Source organism: Chelonoidis abingdonii, chromosome 3 (genome assembly GCF_003597395.2).
Source record: "Chelonoidis abingdonii isolate Lonesome George chromosome 3, CheloAbing_2.0, whole genome shotgun sequence".
Lineage (NCBI taxonomy): Eukaryota > Metazoa > Chordata > Testudines > Testudinidae > Chelonoidis > Chelonoidis abingdonii.
In genome coordinates, this window is record NC_133771.1 from 148,225,055 (window position 1) to 148,243,607 (window position 18,553).

Consider the following 18,553-nt stretch of genomic DNA (forward strand, 5'->3'; position numbering starts at 1 on the left):
GAATGGGTTTAGATTCCAATGTCTGGGGACAATGAAATTTATGAGGGCGAGAGTCTGAAGGGTTTAATTATACCTCCCTTTTCTCCCACTACATGAGGTGGTCTGTTTTACTGCACTCACTATCTCTCCCACTCATGTTATGTCACTGCTATCCAATTTAGGCCTTGAACAGTACCTACAGATATCTTGACTGCATTTATTTTCAAGGCAAGGAAAAAGTATGTTTGTTTATTAATACACATTAGCTGCAAATGAAGAGACACAAGGCCAGCTACAGATCCTGGCATAAGCAGCTACTGGAAAGTAAGCACGCTGTCAATTTGACAATCTACAAGGAAGGAATCTATGATACCCTTTTATACCAGTCTTGCTGAATGAGTTATAGAACTTCATTAGCATATTGCCAGGGGGATTATCCAACTACCAGAAGATTGACTACAAACCACTGGCAACAAATGAAAGAAAAACCAGTTTCTTTATTGAAATAGTTAACCAGAGGCTGGTCCTTCTGAGGTAGCATTCATTTCCCATGAATGGTAAGAGAACACTAATAACCACACCACAGGCAGTAAATGGAGTAACAGTGGATAAGGAGGCCTGAATGTCTTACAGTGAGGGGCTAAAAAATATTGGTAGGCAAAACTGACAAATAATTTAAAAGCTTAATTTATAAATTAGATAGCAGAAAACCACTTTAGGGCGTCCAGTCTGACGCACTGTGCAATCTATTTTCAACAGTGTTTTATTTAGTCTACTTTTGATTTTAGTATTTTGTACGTATTAAATTCAATATCTACTCAGCTTTATGCTGCATGTATACATAAATCAAATGAAATAGTGAGAGCAGCTATTCAAAGTTTCCTCTCAGCTAAACCATACATGCATGTGACATGCCAATGTAATGCTGGCAGATTTCTTTTAAAAACAGCGTACAGATGTGCATTACTTTTCAAAAAACATGATTCAGATCAAAACCAATTTTCACCTAAGCACTGAAAGGCCTATCTATGACCTAGGGACCTACCAAACTTCAAGTTTCCATCACCTCCTACTGAGGGCTTAGAGCTGTTATAACAACAAAAACACTACTAAATTTTGTTTAGAAAAACATCTTATCCTAGTCTGCCTGAGCTTAAAAAACAGCCATTTTTATTTATTCCCTGAGAACATATGAACCAAATTTCACCTGAAAAGGAGTTATAAGGTTGAGCAACACTAACAGAGTTGTTGCTGTATGATCAGCCTAAAATTGGTGGTTATTTTGCTTGTCGCAGCTCAACAGTCTAACTTCTCTATGTTGCACTGTGAGTTTGATTGTTCTGGGGTTGTTAGCCTTCTGTGATTCAGTTTACGCTAGGTTCCCACTCACTAACAGAAATGTTATTAGAATTGGCATCCCTACGGCACTCTGCATAATGTAACTTGACATATTTTCCCATTAGAACACTATCCCATTAATCATTACTAGGGATGTTGATTAATCACAGTTAACTCAAGCGATTAATTCAAAACAAATGAATCGTGATTTAAACAATTAATCATGATTAACTGCAGTTTTAATTGCAGTGTTAAACAATAGAATACCAATTGAAATTTATTAAATGTTTTGAATGTTTTTCTACATTTTCATATATATTGTGTTCTGTGCTGTAACTGAAATCAAAGTGTATATTATTTTTATCATAAATATTTGCACTGTAAAAATGATAAAATAAATATTTTTCAATTCATTTCATTCAAGTACTGTAGTGCAATCTCTTTGCTGTGAAAATGTAACTTACAAATGTAGATTTTTGTTACATAACTGCACTCAAAAACAAAACAATATAAAACTTCAGAGCCTACAAGTCCACTCAGTCCTACTTCTTGTTCAGCCAATCGCTAAGACAAACAAGTTTGTTTACATTTACAGTAGATAATGCTGCTCTCTTCTTATTTACAACATCACCAGAAAGTGAAAGCATTTTCATGGGATTCCAAGGTACTTATGTGCCAGATGCTTCGGCCACCATTCCAGAGGACACGCTTCCATGTTGATGATGCTTATTAAAAAAAATAATGTATTAATTAAATTTGTGACTGAACTTCTTGGGGGAGAACTGTATGTCTCCTGCTCTGTTTTCCCCGCAATCTGCCATATATTTCATGTTACAGTAGTCTCAGATGATGACTCAGCACATGTTGTTCAGTTTAAGAACACTTTCACTGCAGATCTGACAAAACGGAAAGAAGGTACCAAAGTGAGATTTCTAAACATAGCTACAGCACTCGACCCAAGGTTAAGAATCTGAAGTCCCTTCCAAAATCTGAGAGGAACGAGGTGTGGAGCATGCTAAAGAAGTCTTAAAAGAGCAACACTCCAATGCAGAAACTACAGAACCCAACGACCAAAAAAAAACAAACCAACCTCTTGTTAACCTCTTGCTGACTCAGATAACGAAAAAGAACATGCGTCGGTCCGCACTTCTTTGACTGTTATTGAGCAGAACCCATCATGAGCCTAGACACATGTCCCCTGGAATGGTGGTTGAAGCAAGAAGGGACATATGAATCTTTAGTGCAGGGGTTCTCAAACTGGGGGTTGGGACCTCTCAGGGGTCGCAAGGTTATTACATGGGGGTCACGAGCTATCACCCTCCACCACAAACCCCGCTTTGCCTCCAGCATTTATAATGATATTAATTATATTAAAAAGCATTTTTAATGTATAAGAGGGGTCACACTCAGAGGTTTACTGTGTGAAAAGGGTCACCAGTACAAAAGTCTGAGAAACCCTGCTTTAGCACATCTGGCACGTAAATATCTTGCAATGTCAGTTACAACAGTGCCATGCAAATGCCTGTTCTCGCTTTCAGGTGACACTGTAAATAAGAAGCGAACAGCATTATCACCTGCAAATGTAAACAAATTTGTTTGTCTGAGCAACTGGCTGAACAAGAAAAAGGACTGAATGTACTTGCAGGCTCTAAAATTTTAGATTGTTTTGTTTTTGAATGCAATTTTTTTGTACATAATTCTACATTTGTAAGTTCAACTTTCAAGATAAAGAGATTGCACTACAGTACTTGTATTAGGCGAACTGAAAAATCTCTTGTTTTTTTACAGTGCAAATATTTGTAATGAAAAATAAATATAAAATGAGCATTGTACACTTTGTAGTCTGTATTGTAATTAAACCAATATATTTGAAAATGTAGAAAAAATTTAAAAAAATTTAAATAAATGGTATTCTATTATTAACAGTGCGATTAATTGCAATTAATTTTTTTAATCGCTTGACAGCCCTAATGATGATTCTTTTTAACGATTATCAGTGACACAGTTTTTAATCCATATGTAAAGGTGGGGCAGTCCCTGTCTGCCCCGTTGCAGCCCAGTGTTGCACTGTGGGAGTGCCCACCTTCATTCGCAAGCTTGACAGCAACAGATTTACTTTAAAAGCTAGGGGCACAGAGAAGCCAGCACAAATTAACAGAAGAGCATATCCTCTTTTAATAAGGCTCAGGACAGGAGCAATTCAAACAAACAGTTCATAAGGCCCTCACCTCTGAATCCTGCTTCTGTTCCCACACAGACACTAATTGGACTAGTCTCCTAGAACCTGAGAGGAAAGAACCCACCACCCACCACAGCCTGCATAGCTTCCACTTCGCTCTCTCTGAGCTCCCTCTTCCTGTTCACATAGCCCAGCCCTAGGCCAGGATAGGGCCTCCTCAATTTTACCCCAGCTGTTGGCTCCAGCCTGTCGTTCAGGGACTAGTGCATGCCTGCACATCACAGAACAATATTTTAGCTAATTACTTTTCTAAAGTATTTTAATGCAGCATTATGTAGAATATCTTGTTGAAATTCAGATTTATATACAAACCCAAAAATATAATTGGAAACCCAAATATTTTAAAGGGCATTTACAGAAACAAAGCCAGGCAAAGAAACTTGTTAATAAATTGACAGAGAAGAAAATCTTTTTTTAACATGCAAGAAGCTAGCACGATTTATAAAATTTAATAATTTGCAGACTACATTATCTCCCAATCTCTTATAGAACAAACACACAAACCCCTCTTCTAAACTAGTTCTATTATATAGTTTCATGTATTAAAAAATATCCAGCTACAGAGTTGTTGGTTGGCAATGCTGATTTTGATAAGCAACTTAATAGTCTCATGCATGATTGCAAACTGCATTTGAGAATACATTTATGCAAGAAAAAGAAATACTGGCAAGTATGTCTGCATTTAAAAAATAAGTATTTACAGTATGCAATTACTTAGCCCTACAAATGGCAGAGTAATTTTTAACTTGTTGCCAAAATCCTCATTTTCAATCACAGAGTATTTTGAGGAACTGTAAGCTTATTCTGCGTGTATTGGTATAGAATTAAAGGAATACTAAACTGTATTTGGACCATAAAGAATAATCCTTCAAGATCAAAACACTACTAAATTGTCCTAAACCCTTCAGTCATTTGTCTGTGAAAAACTGTAATGTAACTTTTCCATATACTTACTTAAGTCTATCAATTAGTTTAGACTTGCGTTTAGCCAGACACTGTTTTACCATATGAATAAAAGTTGATGAATTTGTGGTTGTCATGCCACCTGTAAATAAATCCCTCCGTGGGGTCATTCGTACTAAACATAAGTGGTCGTTTGGCAGCAGCTGCAACAACAACAAAAGTTAATGAAAATAGGTCATAGCTAAGATTGCATTTCCTTGATACAAATAGTGTATTTCTTTAAATCACAGGGAAAGACTCCTCAAAGTAAACCACTCTTTCAGTTAGCAGAAAAAGGCGTAATGAGATCCAATGGTTGGCACCCGAAGCTAGATAAATACAAACTAAAAATAATGTGCAATTCTTTTTTTAAACAGTGAAGGTAATTAACCATTTTTAAAACAGTGAAGGTAATTAACCCCTGATGGTGGATTTCACATCACTTTGAGTCTCTAAATCAAGACTGGCTATTTTTCTAAAAGATATGCTATAGCTCAAACATAAGTTATAGGCTTGATGAGGAAATTTTCAGATGAAGTTATTTTGGCCTGTGTTATGCAAGAGGTTACATTAAATAATCATAATGGTCCTTTCTATCCTGGAAAAATTTGAATTTAACTCTCATTAATTATCTGTCTTTTGGACAAATATGGAATACTGTTGTGTAACATTTGTTAAGACTGTCCTCCGATCTGAGACATGTATTAAGAACTTCTTTTTATCCTTAAAAGAAAGATAGTTTTGTACTGGTGGAAACAGATATATGACTCGATAGATGTTTTCCATCTCTAATTCCCCAGACTCTATGAAGTGGTCTTCACGTATCTTATACAATCAATTTGGTGTGCAGCCATCACCTGAAGTGTCACCTCACATGACCTATGCTGTAATTATGGTGATATTTGATGAGTCTATAAAGCTGTCAAATATGATATAATCAAAACATTCAAGTAACATTCAGTATTACCAAAAACTGAGACCTTTATGGGGTTTATTGCTAAAATCTTAGATTAAAAAGAGACATAATTGGGCAATGTAATATACTGCTGAGTTTTAATACCAAAGTTCTGTAAAAAGTGACAGAAATGCCTTCATTTTTTTAAACTTCAAGATTTTGTTTCAATTTAAACATTGTCCCTGATAATTTAAACTATTATATCTATAGCCCAAATTTTGCATAATTGCGCTAGCTTGAGAACATGAATTTGCAATTGAACCGTCTATTTTCATCATCCAATCTGAGTGAAATACAAATATTACACAAAACATTAGACGCAAAAGTGGATTTTGATTTTTTTTCAATTCTGTTTTGCTAAAGAGTTATTACTAGCATGTAACAAAAAAAGAGATGATCCTTAACCCAATTGTCCCTTCAAAAAGTCTCATTTTCTTCTTTTCCCATTTATTCTGTCTTCTGCATTTCTGTCATCTTGGTTAATAAAAAGATACTAGTTGGGTTCAGTTTGACTTTTGTTTATAAACCACTTCCTACTTCTTATGCACAGAGCACATTTTGCCTGAATTTCCTACAATGAAAGGGAGTATTTAAATAAATATTTCAATTAAATAAAGGGAATTTATGAATTTTCTTATCAAAAATTGTAATGCAATTAAAACCCCCAAAATCTAAAATTTGAGCCTAAATTGTTTGACAGCATCTCTAAAGAACGAGACCATACGTGTTGATCTTACCATGCTCTTCGGTATTGCAAGTCCCCTGGTTTTTGAATTAGTCAAAAATGAAGACCAAGGTTCCTGGGAGGAAAAAAAAAAGTTAAAGTTTAAAATATTTTGTCATGGTTCCATATATTTGTTTAAGATTCAGGAAGCTACTTAAGCATGTACATAACCTTAAGCATGTGAGTAGCCCTATTTACTTCAGGGGACCTACTTGAGTGCTTGAAGTTAGGCACCTATTTAAATAACCTTCCTGAATTGGGCCAAAAGCCGCAAAATTGCGGACAAAAGAATTATTTCTCCAGAAAACAGCTCCAGATATCCAAGTTTTTCCCACCTTTTGAAATATGGTCTTTTACAGTCAAAATTATACATGAATGTTTGTATTGGCTTAATTCTAAAAGAAACCGAAGCATAAATCCCTTGTATGTCCAGCAACTGCCAATTCATATATGCTATAGTTCTGTCTACAGCTGCCTACTGCTTGTTCATCCTGGACTGGGTCCTTCATGACCACCCATCTTACACTCTCTTGTGCTTTGTGCCTGATGCACCTCTCTGCCAATGGGTTCTAAGTACTTATCTGGCCCCTGTCACTGTTGTATCTGAGGATCTCCCAAACATTTATGACTGTATGGTCATAGCCTGTGAGGTAGGTCAGAAATATTTCCATTTTACAGATGGGAAGTGAAGCACAAAGATTTGAGTGACCTTGAACAAGTTCACAATCTGTATCAGAGGCAGGAACTGAACCCAGATATCCCAGGTCCCGATGCAAAGCTTCAACCACAAGATCATTCCTTCTCCCTGGTGCCTGAATCTCCTTTTCTACCCCTCCATCCTCTAGTCAAAGCGCAAGCCAGAGTCAAATGCATTATGGTACCATGCCTTGGCTACAAGTGGGAAACAGACTTGCTGCTATCAAAGGCAAATGGGTTAAACTGGTGCCAGTCTTTTAGGGATGAGTGGAACAGAACAGTAAGAATCAGTGTGGGTCAGGGGTTTGAGTCAGCAGAAGTTGACTTCAATCAGCCCACAAAGTAGGAGCGTTATTTCTATTCACTTGATGCCAAACTAAACCTTTCAATAAATACTGAAAAAAGCATTCAGCTAATCTCTAAAAGCCTGAAACACAAAATTGCTTCTGTCAAGAAATTCAAAGTGCCCCAGGAACTTTAAATAAATAAGCCTAGTAGCACTTTTAAAATATCCCATTTTAAAGCTGCATTTGTTGGGGAGGGGGGAGATTTGTTTTTTTTAAGCAACCTGTGCATAGTTTAACACTGCTGAGTTTCTTGTTTTTAATTTAGAAAAGAGATGTTCCAAATTTAAAAACCCTAGTTTGAGACCTAAACTAAAAATAATTGTTAACATTTCAATCACACTTGTGTAAAAAAAAATAGAAAATTCTGGGGTAACAGAGTGAACAAGTACATTTTATGTCACAAATTCTGAAGACAGAAAGTTCGAAAGAAAATGTTGACAGATCATTAACTATAATTATACCCTTATAAAAGCATTTTCAATACAGAAAACTAAAAATATGTGGTGTTTTAGAAAATTTAATTGTTTACTATAAAAAGCATTTAGCTCAGTAATCATCATAGACAGTACAAAATACTCACCATGTGGAGAAGCTGAATTTCACAGGCAGTTTGCCATAGCACACTTAATGCTTGATAACTCCTTAGTTCACCAGGTTTTGCAGTCAATACCTGGCAGAAAAACAAAGTTGAAAAATAAGATTATTTCTGTATCCATTCACTCCAAAATCCTTATAAATGTGACTGGAAAGGTTAGACTTAAGTTCTCAAGAGCCAGCAAATTCAAAGTTAAGATTAAAATTTCAAGCCTCACTCACTTAAGCTCCACTCCAAGCTCAAGCTTAGACCTCACACAATATGCACCACACATTATTTTAGGCCTCCCTGTCAGACGAACACATTAGAAACACAGATTCCACCATAAGACCACTTCATTTGGTACAATATTTTAATATTTAAAATTACCTACTTATCACATCTATATTAACCTCTTTACTGAGAGAGCGAAAAGAGTCTTATGAAAGGACAAGAAAATACTCACTCATTCACTCTACCTCTACAAGAATCAAAGGATTCCCCAAATTTGGGAAATGTTACAGTTATTGCATAGATTTCATTTTTACATTAAAGCTAACACCATTCCCAAGAAAGAGGACCACGCAGCCAATTTCTTAAAACAACTCCAGATGATGGATTGTATAAATGTCAAAAAGGTTTTCTAAGGCACCTTCATAAGAAGCCTGGCAATTCAATTCAATATTACATGCCAAACAACTTCCAGAAAGGAAAAAAAAAACCAGCATTTCAGTTATTCCTGAACTAAGCAAAGACGGAAGTGCATGCATCTATTATGGAGTCATTTCATTTTTAAGTATAGATATAAAATGATTTGACGCAATGATCAATTGAAAAAAGGGAGCTAGATGTGCCCCTACCTAGGAAAGTGAATTCCAACAGTATTTATCCAAGACGAGCATTCAGCTCATATCAGGGTGAGGGGGACATTTTGTGGGGAAGAGAGTTACAAAAATTGCATGAAGAGAGTGGTAAAAATTAGTGTAAGGAAGTAACACCGTAGTGGTGACACTAAAAGAAATGAGCTGCCCTTTTTGCCAATTATTTTTTCATTAAAGAAAATCACTGCTGAACTGCAAATTTAGTGGTATTTGAACCCCTTATTGTACAAGTGAATACAAATTAAGTATTTAGAAACATATGGGATAAACATAGGTACACTTAGAAACCCTAATATTTACAGAAATACCTGATATAAATATCAAGATTTAGTGGGTTTTGTTTGTAAAAAAAAGATATGAAAATCACAGGTGCAGGTCTCTCAGTGGAACATGGTCCCCACTGAAAGAAAATATATTACTTTCACTCAGATGCTCCCTGGAAGAGCACCAGCAGCAGGGCCAATTCAGATATTTCTTGCAGGGAAGGCAAATTCTGGTGTTCCCCCACCTTGACAGGGACACGTTCCAGCCCATGATCGTGTCACCCCCACTTCAAAGATGCTGAGTCTCCCTCAAACAGGGACTCTTCTCTCGTACCCCAAAACGCATGAGTTGGTGCCACCAGTAGTTGAATTCTTGGTGGACTCTCCTGTATGCTGCCGTACAGGAACAGACTCCCTGTGTGGCAGGGTTTGCAACACCATTTTGCTGGACCACACCTCTGTTTGTACAGAGGGGCAGCCGGACAAATTTCAGCAGCAATGCGACCATGCAGCCAGAGCAATGCTCCAGGCCACTCTGGCAGCAGCCATACTGAGTTAGAACAGGACCACTGCTTAAAATAGGGGTTCTCAAACTGGAGGTCAGGACCCCTCAGGGGGTCACAAGGTTATTACATGGGGGGTCGCGAGCTGTCAGCCTCCACCCCAAATCCCACTTTTCCTCCAGCATTTATAACAGTGTTAAATATGTAAAGAAGTGTCTTTAATTTAGAAGGCGGTTGCACACAGAGGCTTGCTATGTGAAAGGGGTCACCAGTAAAAAAGTTTGAGAACCACTGGCTTAAAAGGTGTTGGGCCACGCTCTCCAGTTCTCGCCCTGGGACGTATAGAACTTCGGGCAACTGCTAAGACTTTGGCGAAAGGGGGCATCACTAGATCCCTCTCTTCCAGCACACAGGGTGGGAGGCCAAATAAAATGATGCCAAACTGGATGTGGCTCCAGCTGCCCATCCTTTTTTTTTGTTCTGGTGGTCAACCCCACCCCCCGATAATTTTCAAAGTAGACTGTTAAGATAAAAGTGTTCATTTGTGCAAAGCCAATCTAAATAGTAAGCACCAGGGGAGGGGGCTGCATCAACAGAGGTGATCCTAAAGGGAGTCACAGCATGAAAACGTCTGGGAACTACTGTTATTGCATTAAAAAATATACAACAGAAGTGTTGGTTTTCCATCAGGCACTAGAATGTCTTCAATATATCTACTTCTATGACTGTCCCTCACATGAAGAGCACTTTAATTTGTGACACTCATTTTCCTTAAAACAAACTGTGTTATTACAGACAAACATTCCTTCAGGAGGAGCAAGCAGCAGAGAGACAGTCTCTCTCCCTTTTGTTAGAAAAATATCCTTAAGTAAATAAAAAGGAAGAACATTTTTAAAGCAACACATGGACAAAATGCCTCTAAACAGAATGTTCTAGAGTTTTCAATGAAGCATCAGCTTCTCTTTATTAATCAGTGAAATCTCTTGTTCTTAAACATACCTTGTACTCTTTTTCACTAACAAACATGTTCAGTTCTATTCTTCCATATCTGTATATGGAACTGCGTTCATACATGACAAAGATAAACTTCCAAAGAGTGTTTCTTTCCTTTTTCTGGGGAAGGAATCCAATAATTTTTACAGGAACATCTGTTTTGAAAATGAGCAAAGGTATCTTTGAATTTTCAAATATGTACTGCACAACCTCAACAACACTAAAGTGTAAGTTACAAACACGAGAGCAAGCATTATTTTAACCTGAATGTATTTACAGATTTTGTTGCTCAGGTATGGCTTACAGCAGGGGTCGGCAACCTTTCAGAAGTGGTGTGCCGAGTTTTCATTTATTCACTTTAATTAAAGGTTTCGCATGCCTGTAATACATTTTAATGTTTTTTAGAAGGTCTCTCTCTGCAAGTCTATATATAATATGACAAACTAGTGTTGTATTGTAAAATAAACAAAGTTTTCAAAATGTTTAAGAAGCTTCATTTAAAATTAAATTAAAATGTTGATCTTATGCCACCAGCCCGCTCAGCCTACTGCTGCTGTGGGGTTCTGTTCACCTAGGCCGGCAGTGGGCTGAGTGGGGCCTGCGGCTGGGACCCCAGAACCCCAGACTGGCAGCGGGCTGTGCAGGGCTGGCAGCAGGGACCCCAGACCGGCTGTGGGCTGAGCGGCTCAGTCCACTGCCGCTCAGGGGTTCCATCCTCCAGCTCCTGCCAGCCAGGATCCCAGCTGCTGGACCCGCTCAGCCCGCTGCCGGTCTTGGGTCCCGGCTCTGCCACATACAGTGGGTACCTAACTTCTCTCTGGTTCTGGCCCATTCTCTTCCTCTCTCTGCACTAAGCTGAGGGTGGGAGTGCACTAAGCACAGGGCTGAGGGTGAAGGGTCTGGCCAGGAGTTAGAATGAAGGAGGGGGCTCAGGGTTGGGGCAGGAGGTTTGGGTGTGGGGGCACTTACCTGGGTAGCTTCCATTTGATGTGAGGGATGCAGGTGGGAATGTGACTCTCGTTTGGCGCTCAGGGTGGGGGTAGGGATGGGGGCAGCTGGAGATGTGGAGAGTGCAAGAGCCTGGGCAGAGGGCTGGAGGCACATGAAGGGGTGTCAGGGTAGGGGATTATGGGGGGGGGGTGCCAGAGTCAGGGCTGGGGTCATGGGTGTGTGTGTGAAGGAGTCAACAGAGGGCCGGGTGGTACAGGGCTCAGGGCAGGGGCCTAAGGGGGTGTAGGGCTCAGGGCAGGGGCCTGGACGTGTGGCGGGGGGTGTCAAGGGTCAGGGCAGAGGGCTGGATGACTCCCCCCCCCCCCGAACCCCAACCGCTCCTTGTCCCGACTATCCCCTCCTGGGACCCCACCCCGTATCTAAGCCTCTCTGCCCCTTGTCCCCTGACTGCCCCCCCTTGGATCCTACCCCCTACCTGTCCCCACCCTTATCCACACCCAGACAGACCCCCTGGACTCCTATGCCTATCTAACCGCTCCCTGCCCCCGACAGGAACCCCAGAACTCTGGACCCATAGAAACCGCCCCCCCTGCTCCCTGCCTGCCCCAGCCCCTCAAGAACTCCCAACTCATCCAACACCCCCAGCTCCTTGTCCCCTGACCACCCTAACAGCTCCCTCAGGACCCTCCTTGCTCTCTGTCCCCTGACTGCCCTGACCCCTATCCACCCCCCAAACAGACCCTGGGACTCCCATGCCCCATCCAAACCCCCTCCCTGCTCCCTGACTGCCCCTTCCAGAGACCCCCACCCCTAACCACTCCCCCATCCAACCCACCCTGCACCCTGTCCCTTGACTGCCTCCCTCGGCCCGCTTACTATGAGGCTCCCCGCTCATCTGGAGCCCTGCCACCGCCACACGTGCAGCCCAGCCCCACCCCACCCCTCAGAGCCATGTGCGTGCAACAGCAGGGCTCCAGATGAGCGGGGAGCATCTTTACCACTCCATGGAGCCAAACGCTGCCCTGTAGGGCCACGCAGCCGCAGTCCCCAGAGCACTGCGCGCATGGTGGCACAGCTCTGGGGGAAGGCGGGGGAGGGGCCAGTGGCTTGCTGCACTCGGCCAGTGCTCTGGCCCGGGACCGCTGACCATGCGGCTTGCCGCGTCGGTAGGAATTTTAATGACACGCGGAGTCCCAGCAGGCAGCTGCAAGCCATTAAAAACTGGCTCGTGTGCCATCTTTGGCACGCGTGCCATAGGTTGCCGACCTCTGGCTTACAGCACGGCCCACCACTGAATGCAGTTTGTGTCTGTCTGAATCTTCATTAAAGAGGTGCAAACAATTCAAACTACAAATCCCACCATACACAGTTTTACCTCTTACTAAAATGCCAGACTACTTCAGTAAAATTGAGGATTACCTACTGGGCATGTAGTATCTGTGAGTGATATCTCTGTATTAAAGCAGATAGATAGATTATTCCAATCCCCATTTATACAAAATTAAGAAAGGCCCTCGAGCACCTGCCAAACTGCCTCTGAGGCCTCAATTACGTACCCCCAACATTAGGTTGATTTTCAATTTACCTGCTGTCCAAGGAACTGCCAAGATGCCCAAATTTTCAAAAAGTTTTTCAGAGTACATAGCAGGTGGTTTCATAGATCCACAGCCCAAAGGATCCAATCTGAAGAAGTCACAATAAACAACTTCTAATTGTCCATGTAGGCTGTTCTCCAGAGACTGAAAGCAATGGTGAAGTTAAAATTTAAGTTTTCAATACCAATAATTTGGACACATCCTATGTATTTTTCCATCCAAAAACAAAAAAACTGCAATGAATTATCTTTAAAATAAACAGATTCTGTAAATACTAGTTAAAAATAAGAAACATTGCTCACAGAGCTAGCTACTGAAATGTTGCATATAGGCCAGCTTCTTTTATGATGCAAGGCAGATTCTGATTTTTATTTATTTATTTATTTATTTAAACATATTGAGCATTTGCTCAACTGGAACTCTAGAATGCACTATTAAACTTGTAAAAAGAACAGGAGTACTTGTGGCACCTTAGAGACTAACAATTTTTTACTTGAGCATAAGCTTTCGTGGGCTACAGCCCACTTCATCGGATGCATGCAGTGGAAAATACAGTAGGACGATATATATATATACACAAAGAACATGAAACAATGGGTGTTACCATAGACACTATAAGGAGAGTGATCAGTTAAAGTGAGCTATTATCAGAAGGAGAGAAAAAGAACTGTTTGTAGCAGTAATGAAAATACCCCATTTCCAGCGATTGACAAGGAGATGTGAGGAACGGGGGTGGGGGGGAGGAGAATAAGCATGAAGAAATAGTTTTACTTTGTGTAATGGCCCATTGTTAGTCTCTGAGGTGCCACAAGTACTCCTGTTCTTTTTGCAGATACAGACTAACATGGCTGCTACTCTGAAACCTATTAAACATATGCAACTTTTGGTAAGTTTTTTAAAATATTTCATTAGCCATATTCATCTGAAGATCCCACAGCAATTTGTAATTGTAAATTAAGCCTCTTAACACCTAGATGAAAAACAACAACTAAAAATGAATATACACAAAAAAGTTACGTAAGTTGCTCATGCTCATGCCAAGTTGATAGCAGAGCTGGAAACATGCAGAAATCTTGGCTCCCAAATCTCAGTCTCTTCAAAACAGCGAAAAAAAAAAGCTCCAAATCAGTAGACCTCCAGGTCTATGCAAAGCCCCACTAAAATCATGGGCCCAAGAGTGTACATGCCTGGAGTCAACTGCAGGATCCAGGACAAAAGTTTAATCAGGTAAAATAATCACTGAAAGTAGCTAGGAATATTTGTCGAAGCTTCTGAAGGCCACATGAAAACATCTTGCTTAAAAACACAGTCAAGATCATTTAGGTGACTATTAGCCACAAATCTACGTATGTTCCTCTTTAGAGAGACCTCAACTTGATATCCTGCACAAACAGGAGAAACTGACTGGCTATATACGAGAAACAGTGAAAGCGAAAGTGTTGTCAAATGTGCAAAGTAAACAAATTTAAAAAAGAAAAATATTTTTCTCTACTATCTTTAACTTATATCTAGCTTAGGTGTTACTTGTAACAGGTACAACAATTCAAACAGATGGGTGATTTTAATTTAATTTCTCATTTTCCTATCTCACTGCAAATTTCAGATACCCTTACAAAAAAACCATACCTGTAAATCTGGAAGAAAAGCTCTGTCACTCTCCAGAGCTACCACTCGGGCACCTGCATTGAGTAGCGTCCGGGTCAAGACTCCAGGACCTGGAAAAATCATCATTGTTTAGCCCTGTCATTTAAAACTGACTCCCAAAGGACATAACTGATACACATGCCTTTCAAGTAGGAGAAAAATAAGTTTACCCAAATATTGAGGGGGAGGGGAAGAAGGTTAGATAAACAATTATGCCCTTAGTCTGCAACTTGTGAGTAAAGTTAAGCATGTGTGCAAATTTTTGCAGCGTAAGACCTTCAGACAGTAGTCAAACATGATCTCCCTAATTTCTCGAGATCTCTACAGTTGTTCTACAATTTTTTCTTCACGTTCCGACAGTCTAAATGGACCTTCAGTCTTGATCTGCATTACTACTGTTGAGCAGCTGAGCAGCAACTGAGAACTTTGTGGTTGCAATGTAAAGAAAAAGGCAGCGTGGATACAGAGAGACCATATTTGCAGGACTTGTGATAAGACAAAGTTTTTGAAATAAAAAGTGTGTATGTAGTTCAGTCAAAAATGTTTCTATGATGAAATGTAGCATAGGCCTGGAGTGGAGAACCGCAGCCAGTGGGAGCTGCGATCGGCAGAACCCGCGGACGTGGCAGGTAAACAAACCGGCCCGGCCCGCCAGAGGGCTTATCCTGGTGAGCCACGTGCCAAAAACTGACAATCCCTAGCTTACAGGCAACATAATATACAATACCAAAATAATAACTGAATCAAAATTAATTGTATTTAACTGTTCATGCACATTCAAAATACTTTTTCTTTTATTAAATGGACTGGTGAAGGAAAACTACTAATGAAGCAACAGCAATCCCTAACTTTTCTACATTTTCCCCCATGTGGTAATGTCATCAGCCCTACACTTTAGACACTCTGAGTTCAGTTTGAAATATTTAGAAAATGTGCAGAACAGAGAAAAGTAATGCCAGCAAAGCCAATGGTAAAGCTCCCTTTCACATCAGTGGGGCAGCATTAGGCACTAACTTATTTCCATAAGGGCTCTAGATAGACAGAACAGGCAAGACCTGATTTTAATATCACATGCAAAGAACAACCATTACGACATAGCACCCCACTATCGCACTGCAGTGTCAGCACCAAATATGAGCCCATATCGTGGTGTAGAGCCTGAAGGTGTAAGTCATAACCTTCCAGCAACGATGCAAGATATTGTTGTGTTACTGAAACTGAACTTTCTAGCATTCAAACTACAGTACTACTACTAATGAAGTCTGATTTCTTTATACTCACCATCCCTCTTCAAATATTAGAGCTTAAAACCAATTTTGCAGAGATATGCAGTAAGATTTAAGTTCTATGCACTATCTTTTCAGGCTGTGCAGATTGCCACTCTAGCCCCAAAATATTAGACCAATTCTGAGAACACAGGACAAGACCCACCACTTCACTCTTTATTCCCAGCATTATGTTTTATGTTGTTTTGATTAGATAATTCCAAAAATATTAAGTTCATATTTACATGTAAACATTTACAAGGTTTCCCTTCATCTAATCCCCCGTGACCATGAGCCACCAAGTCCAACTGTCCCCTTAACATAGCGGCTCCTACCCAGCCTCAGATGCGGTCAGGGCCCTAACAACAAAAGACCTGGAGCGCAGTTGCCCCGTTCCCAGACTAACCCCTTGGCTTTCCCCGCTAGGCTGGGGCCCTCTCGCGGTGGCTCCTCCAGAGCTGACGAGCCCCAGCCGACATGTTTTAAAGGTTCAAGCCCAGCCAGCCTGCCTGCCGCAGACGCTGACAGGTTTTCAAGCAGCACTTAGACAAGCTGCGTTTCCCAGCCCCCTCCCCAGCGACCCGAGCCGCCCCTTCGGCTGGGACGCCAGGGTCCAGCCGCACCAGCCCGGGCGCATGAAGGCGAGGTCTGTCGCGGCGCAGCGGGTCCGCGTCCGGCGCTGTGAGAAGCAACACTGGCAGGGCCGCGGGGCCCGGCCGGGCGCTTACCCGGCTCGCACTCCAGGACGACTGGCTCGGGGCCACAGGCCGGGCCACACTCCAGGCTCGCGCGCACGGCGCGGGCCAGGTCGGGGCAGGCGATGAACCTGCGCAGCGGGGGGGAGGGCCGCGCCCTCTCCAGGACCAGCCGCTCCGCCTCGGCCGCCTCCGGGAGCCGCAGCTGGAGCTTGGAGTCTGGGTGCTGCCGCGGCACCTGGCCCAGGCCGCGCCGGGGAGCTCGGCAGCCGGGGAGGCCGCACAGGAAGGGCCTGAGCGCGGCGGCCGCGGCCCCCAGAGCCGCCAGCGCCGAGCGCCGCCCGGTAAGTCCCGGGGCCGGCAACGCGCTCAGCATCTCCCCGCACCGAGTCTGAGCCGCACCCCCACGTGGGTGACCTTCCCGGCCAGTAAACACCGAGCAGGGCGCAAGTGCCAGGGGCACGTCACTTCCGCTTCCGCCAGCAGGAGGCGGTACACCGTCCCGGTCTCTCTAGCGTCCCCGCTCTATGGTTTTGGGCCGTCAAGTCTTCTCTCTATGGTGCCAGCCCGTGTCGCCAGGAGGCTGCGGCAGAGCCCGCGGAGATCAGGTCGTGCCCGCGAGGGACCCCGCGCCCAGTACCGGTCATGCCCGCCCGGAGCCCTGCGGGGGCAGCCGGACACCTAGGTAGGAGATGGAGGCTCCTCTGCTGGTTCCCCCTCCCCCTGCCCGCTCGGAGCCGGGTCAGTCGCTGCGGGACCCCCGGGGCGGGGGGAGGTGACCCGGGAACGAGCGGAGGCGAAGGAAGTGGGGTGCGGGGAGATGCGGGGCCGGGAGGGGGGGTCGATGCGGAGGCGACGTGGAGCCGGGCGGAGGCTCTCGCACCAGGGGTGGCCCCGAAGAGCCGCCTCTCCCCGCGCACAACTTGCGGCCAGTGCCGCTCTCTGGGGAGGGTGTAAACGCCCCGCAGAGCGCCGGGCCGGGGGCTGGGCTGAGGACCCCGGCGGGCGGCTGTTTGGATGGGAGCGAGCGGGGTAGCTGCGCTGCTCTGGGCAGTGGCGCCCGGCGCAGGCGGGTGTCCCTAGGCTGGTTAACCGTCGATGCTAGAAATTCACCTAATGTCTGATTTTCATATATTTACTTATTGGTGTTTGAATCGGTAGGAAGGTATGTAACTTATAGAGCAATGGGAGAGACAGTCATATACGTACTAATGTGATCTTACTGCAGCACAGTGTGAGTAATGAAATACCAATGGTTACTCAACCTCCTAAACCAAGATATTAATTATATATTGCTTCCCTCATAATTTAGGAGTTCCGCTGGAGGTCAGCGGATGAAGCTAAAGATTAAATAGGAAGGCTTATTTTAGCAGGTATTTGATTAATTTGAAGTGATGTGCTCTACCTCCAAGTCTCTGGAGTCATAGGGCTTTTGGTACCTTGTGAACAGGTCCAGTGCCTGCCTCTGCTTCTGTGCCTAACAGAATGAACTTGACCTGATACTTTTCACTTACACTACTGCCCTGTCCACCAGATTTTTACTAGCAACTGTGAAACTTCACATAATGGTCATTTTCACTGGACTGTTGCTGTGGAAAAGCTCTAAGCAGCAGCATTGACAATGGAGATAGCTATCTGCATACTCAGGATGGAATTGGTTTACATGTCATTCATGATTGGAAGGTATCTTCATAATTATAAGACCTAGCAAATATTTTTTTAAATGAGTTTCCTCTCTGGAGAAACTGATGACATAAACTTTTCCTCACCAACCCCTTGCCAGGGAAAGTGTCTTATTGGCCACTGGTGAGTAAATTTTTCAAGCCCCAGAAACAAAATACTACATTTTGGGGTTTGTGCCAGTGCTTTTGACTTTTGGAATTCCTTGACCCTTTGGCATCTCCAACCAAATAGTTGATTTAGGCCCTGATTCTGCAACTGCGTTTGAGTACCATGTTAATCTTCACTG

General features: G+C 42.6%; 2 protein-coding genes across 5 annotated transcripts in view; one reads left to right on the forward strand and one right to left on the reverse strand.

The window, feature by feature from the left end:
- Positions 1-17,016, reverse strand: part of TFB2M (transcription factor B2, mitochondrial) — a 29,571-nt gene extending 12,555 nt beyond the window's left edge. The window contains exons 1-7 of the mRNA XM_032801061.2: positions 16,618-17,016; positions 14,607-14,695; positions 12,971-13,124; positions 10,441-10,589; positions 7,801-7,890; positions 6,191-6,253; positions 4,511-4,662 (exon numbers count right to left, since the gene is read on the reverse strand). Of these exons, the coding sequence (XP_032656952.1) occupies positions 4,511-4,662; positions 6,191-6,253; positions 7,801-7,890; positions 10,441-10,589; positions 12,971-13,124; positions 14,607-14,695; positions 16,618-16,960 (1,040 nt within the window). The 5' untranslated portion in view covers positions 16,961-17,016. The remainder of the gene's footprint in view (positions 1-4,510; positions 4,663-6,190; positions 6,254-7,800; positions 7,891-10,440; positions 10,590-12,970; positions 13,125-14,606; positions 14,696-16,617) is intronic.
- Positions 17,017-17,083: 67 nt separating this feature from the next.
- The window catches only part of CNST (consortin, connexin sorting protein), a 109,042-nt gene continuing 107,572 nt past the window's right edge, over positions 17,084-18,553 (forward strand). The window contains exons 1-2 of one of the 4 annotated variants that reach the window (XM_032801051.2): positions 17,178-17,269; positions 17,897-17,957. The gene's annotated coding sequence lies outside the window, so the exon portion shown is untranslated. Of the gene's footprint in view, positions 17,270-17,373; positions 17,395-17,896; positions 17,958-18,553 lie in introns of those variants that run through there. The other 3 variants (XM_032801052.2, XM_075064204.1, XM_075064206.1) reach the window with 3 other exon arrangements.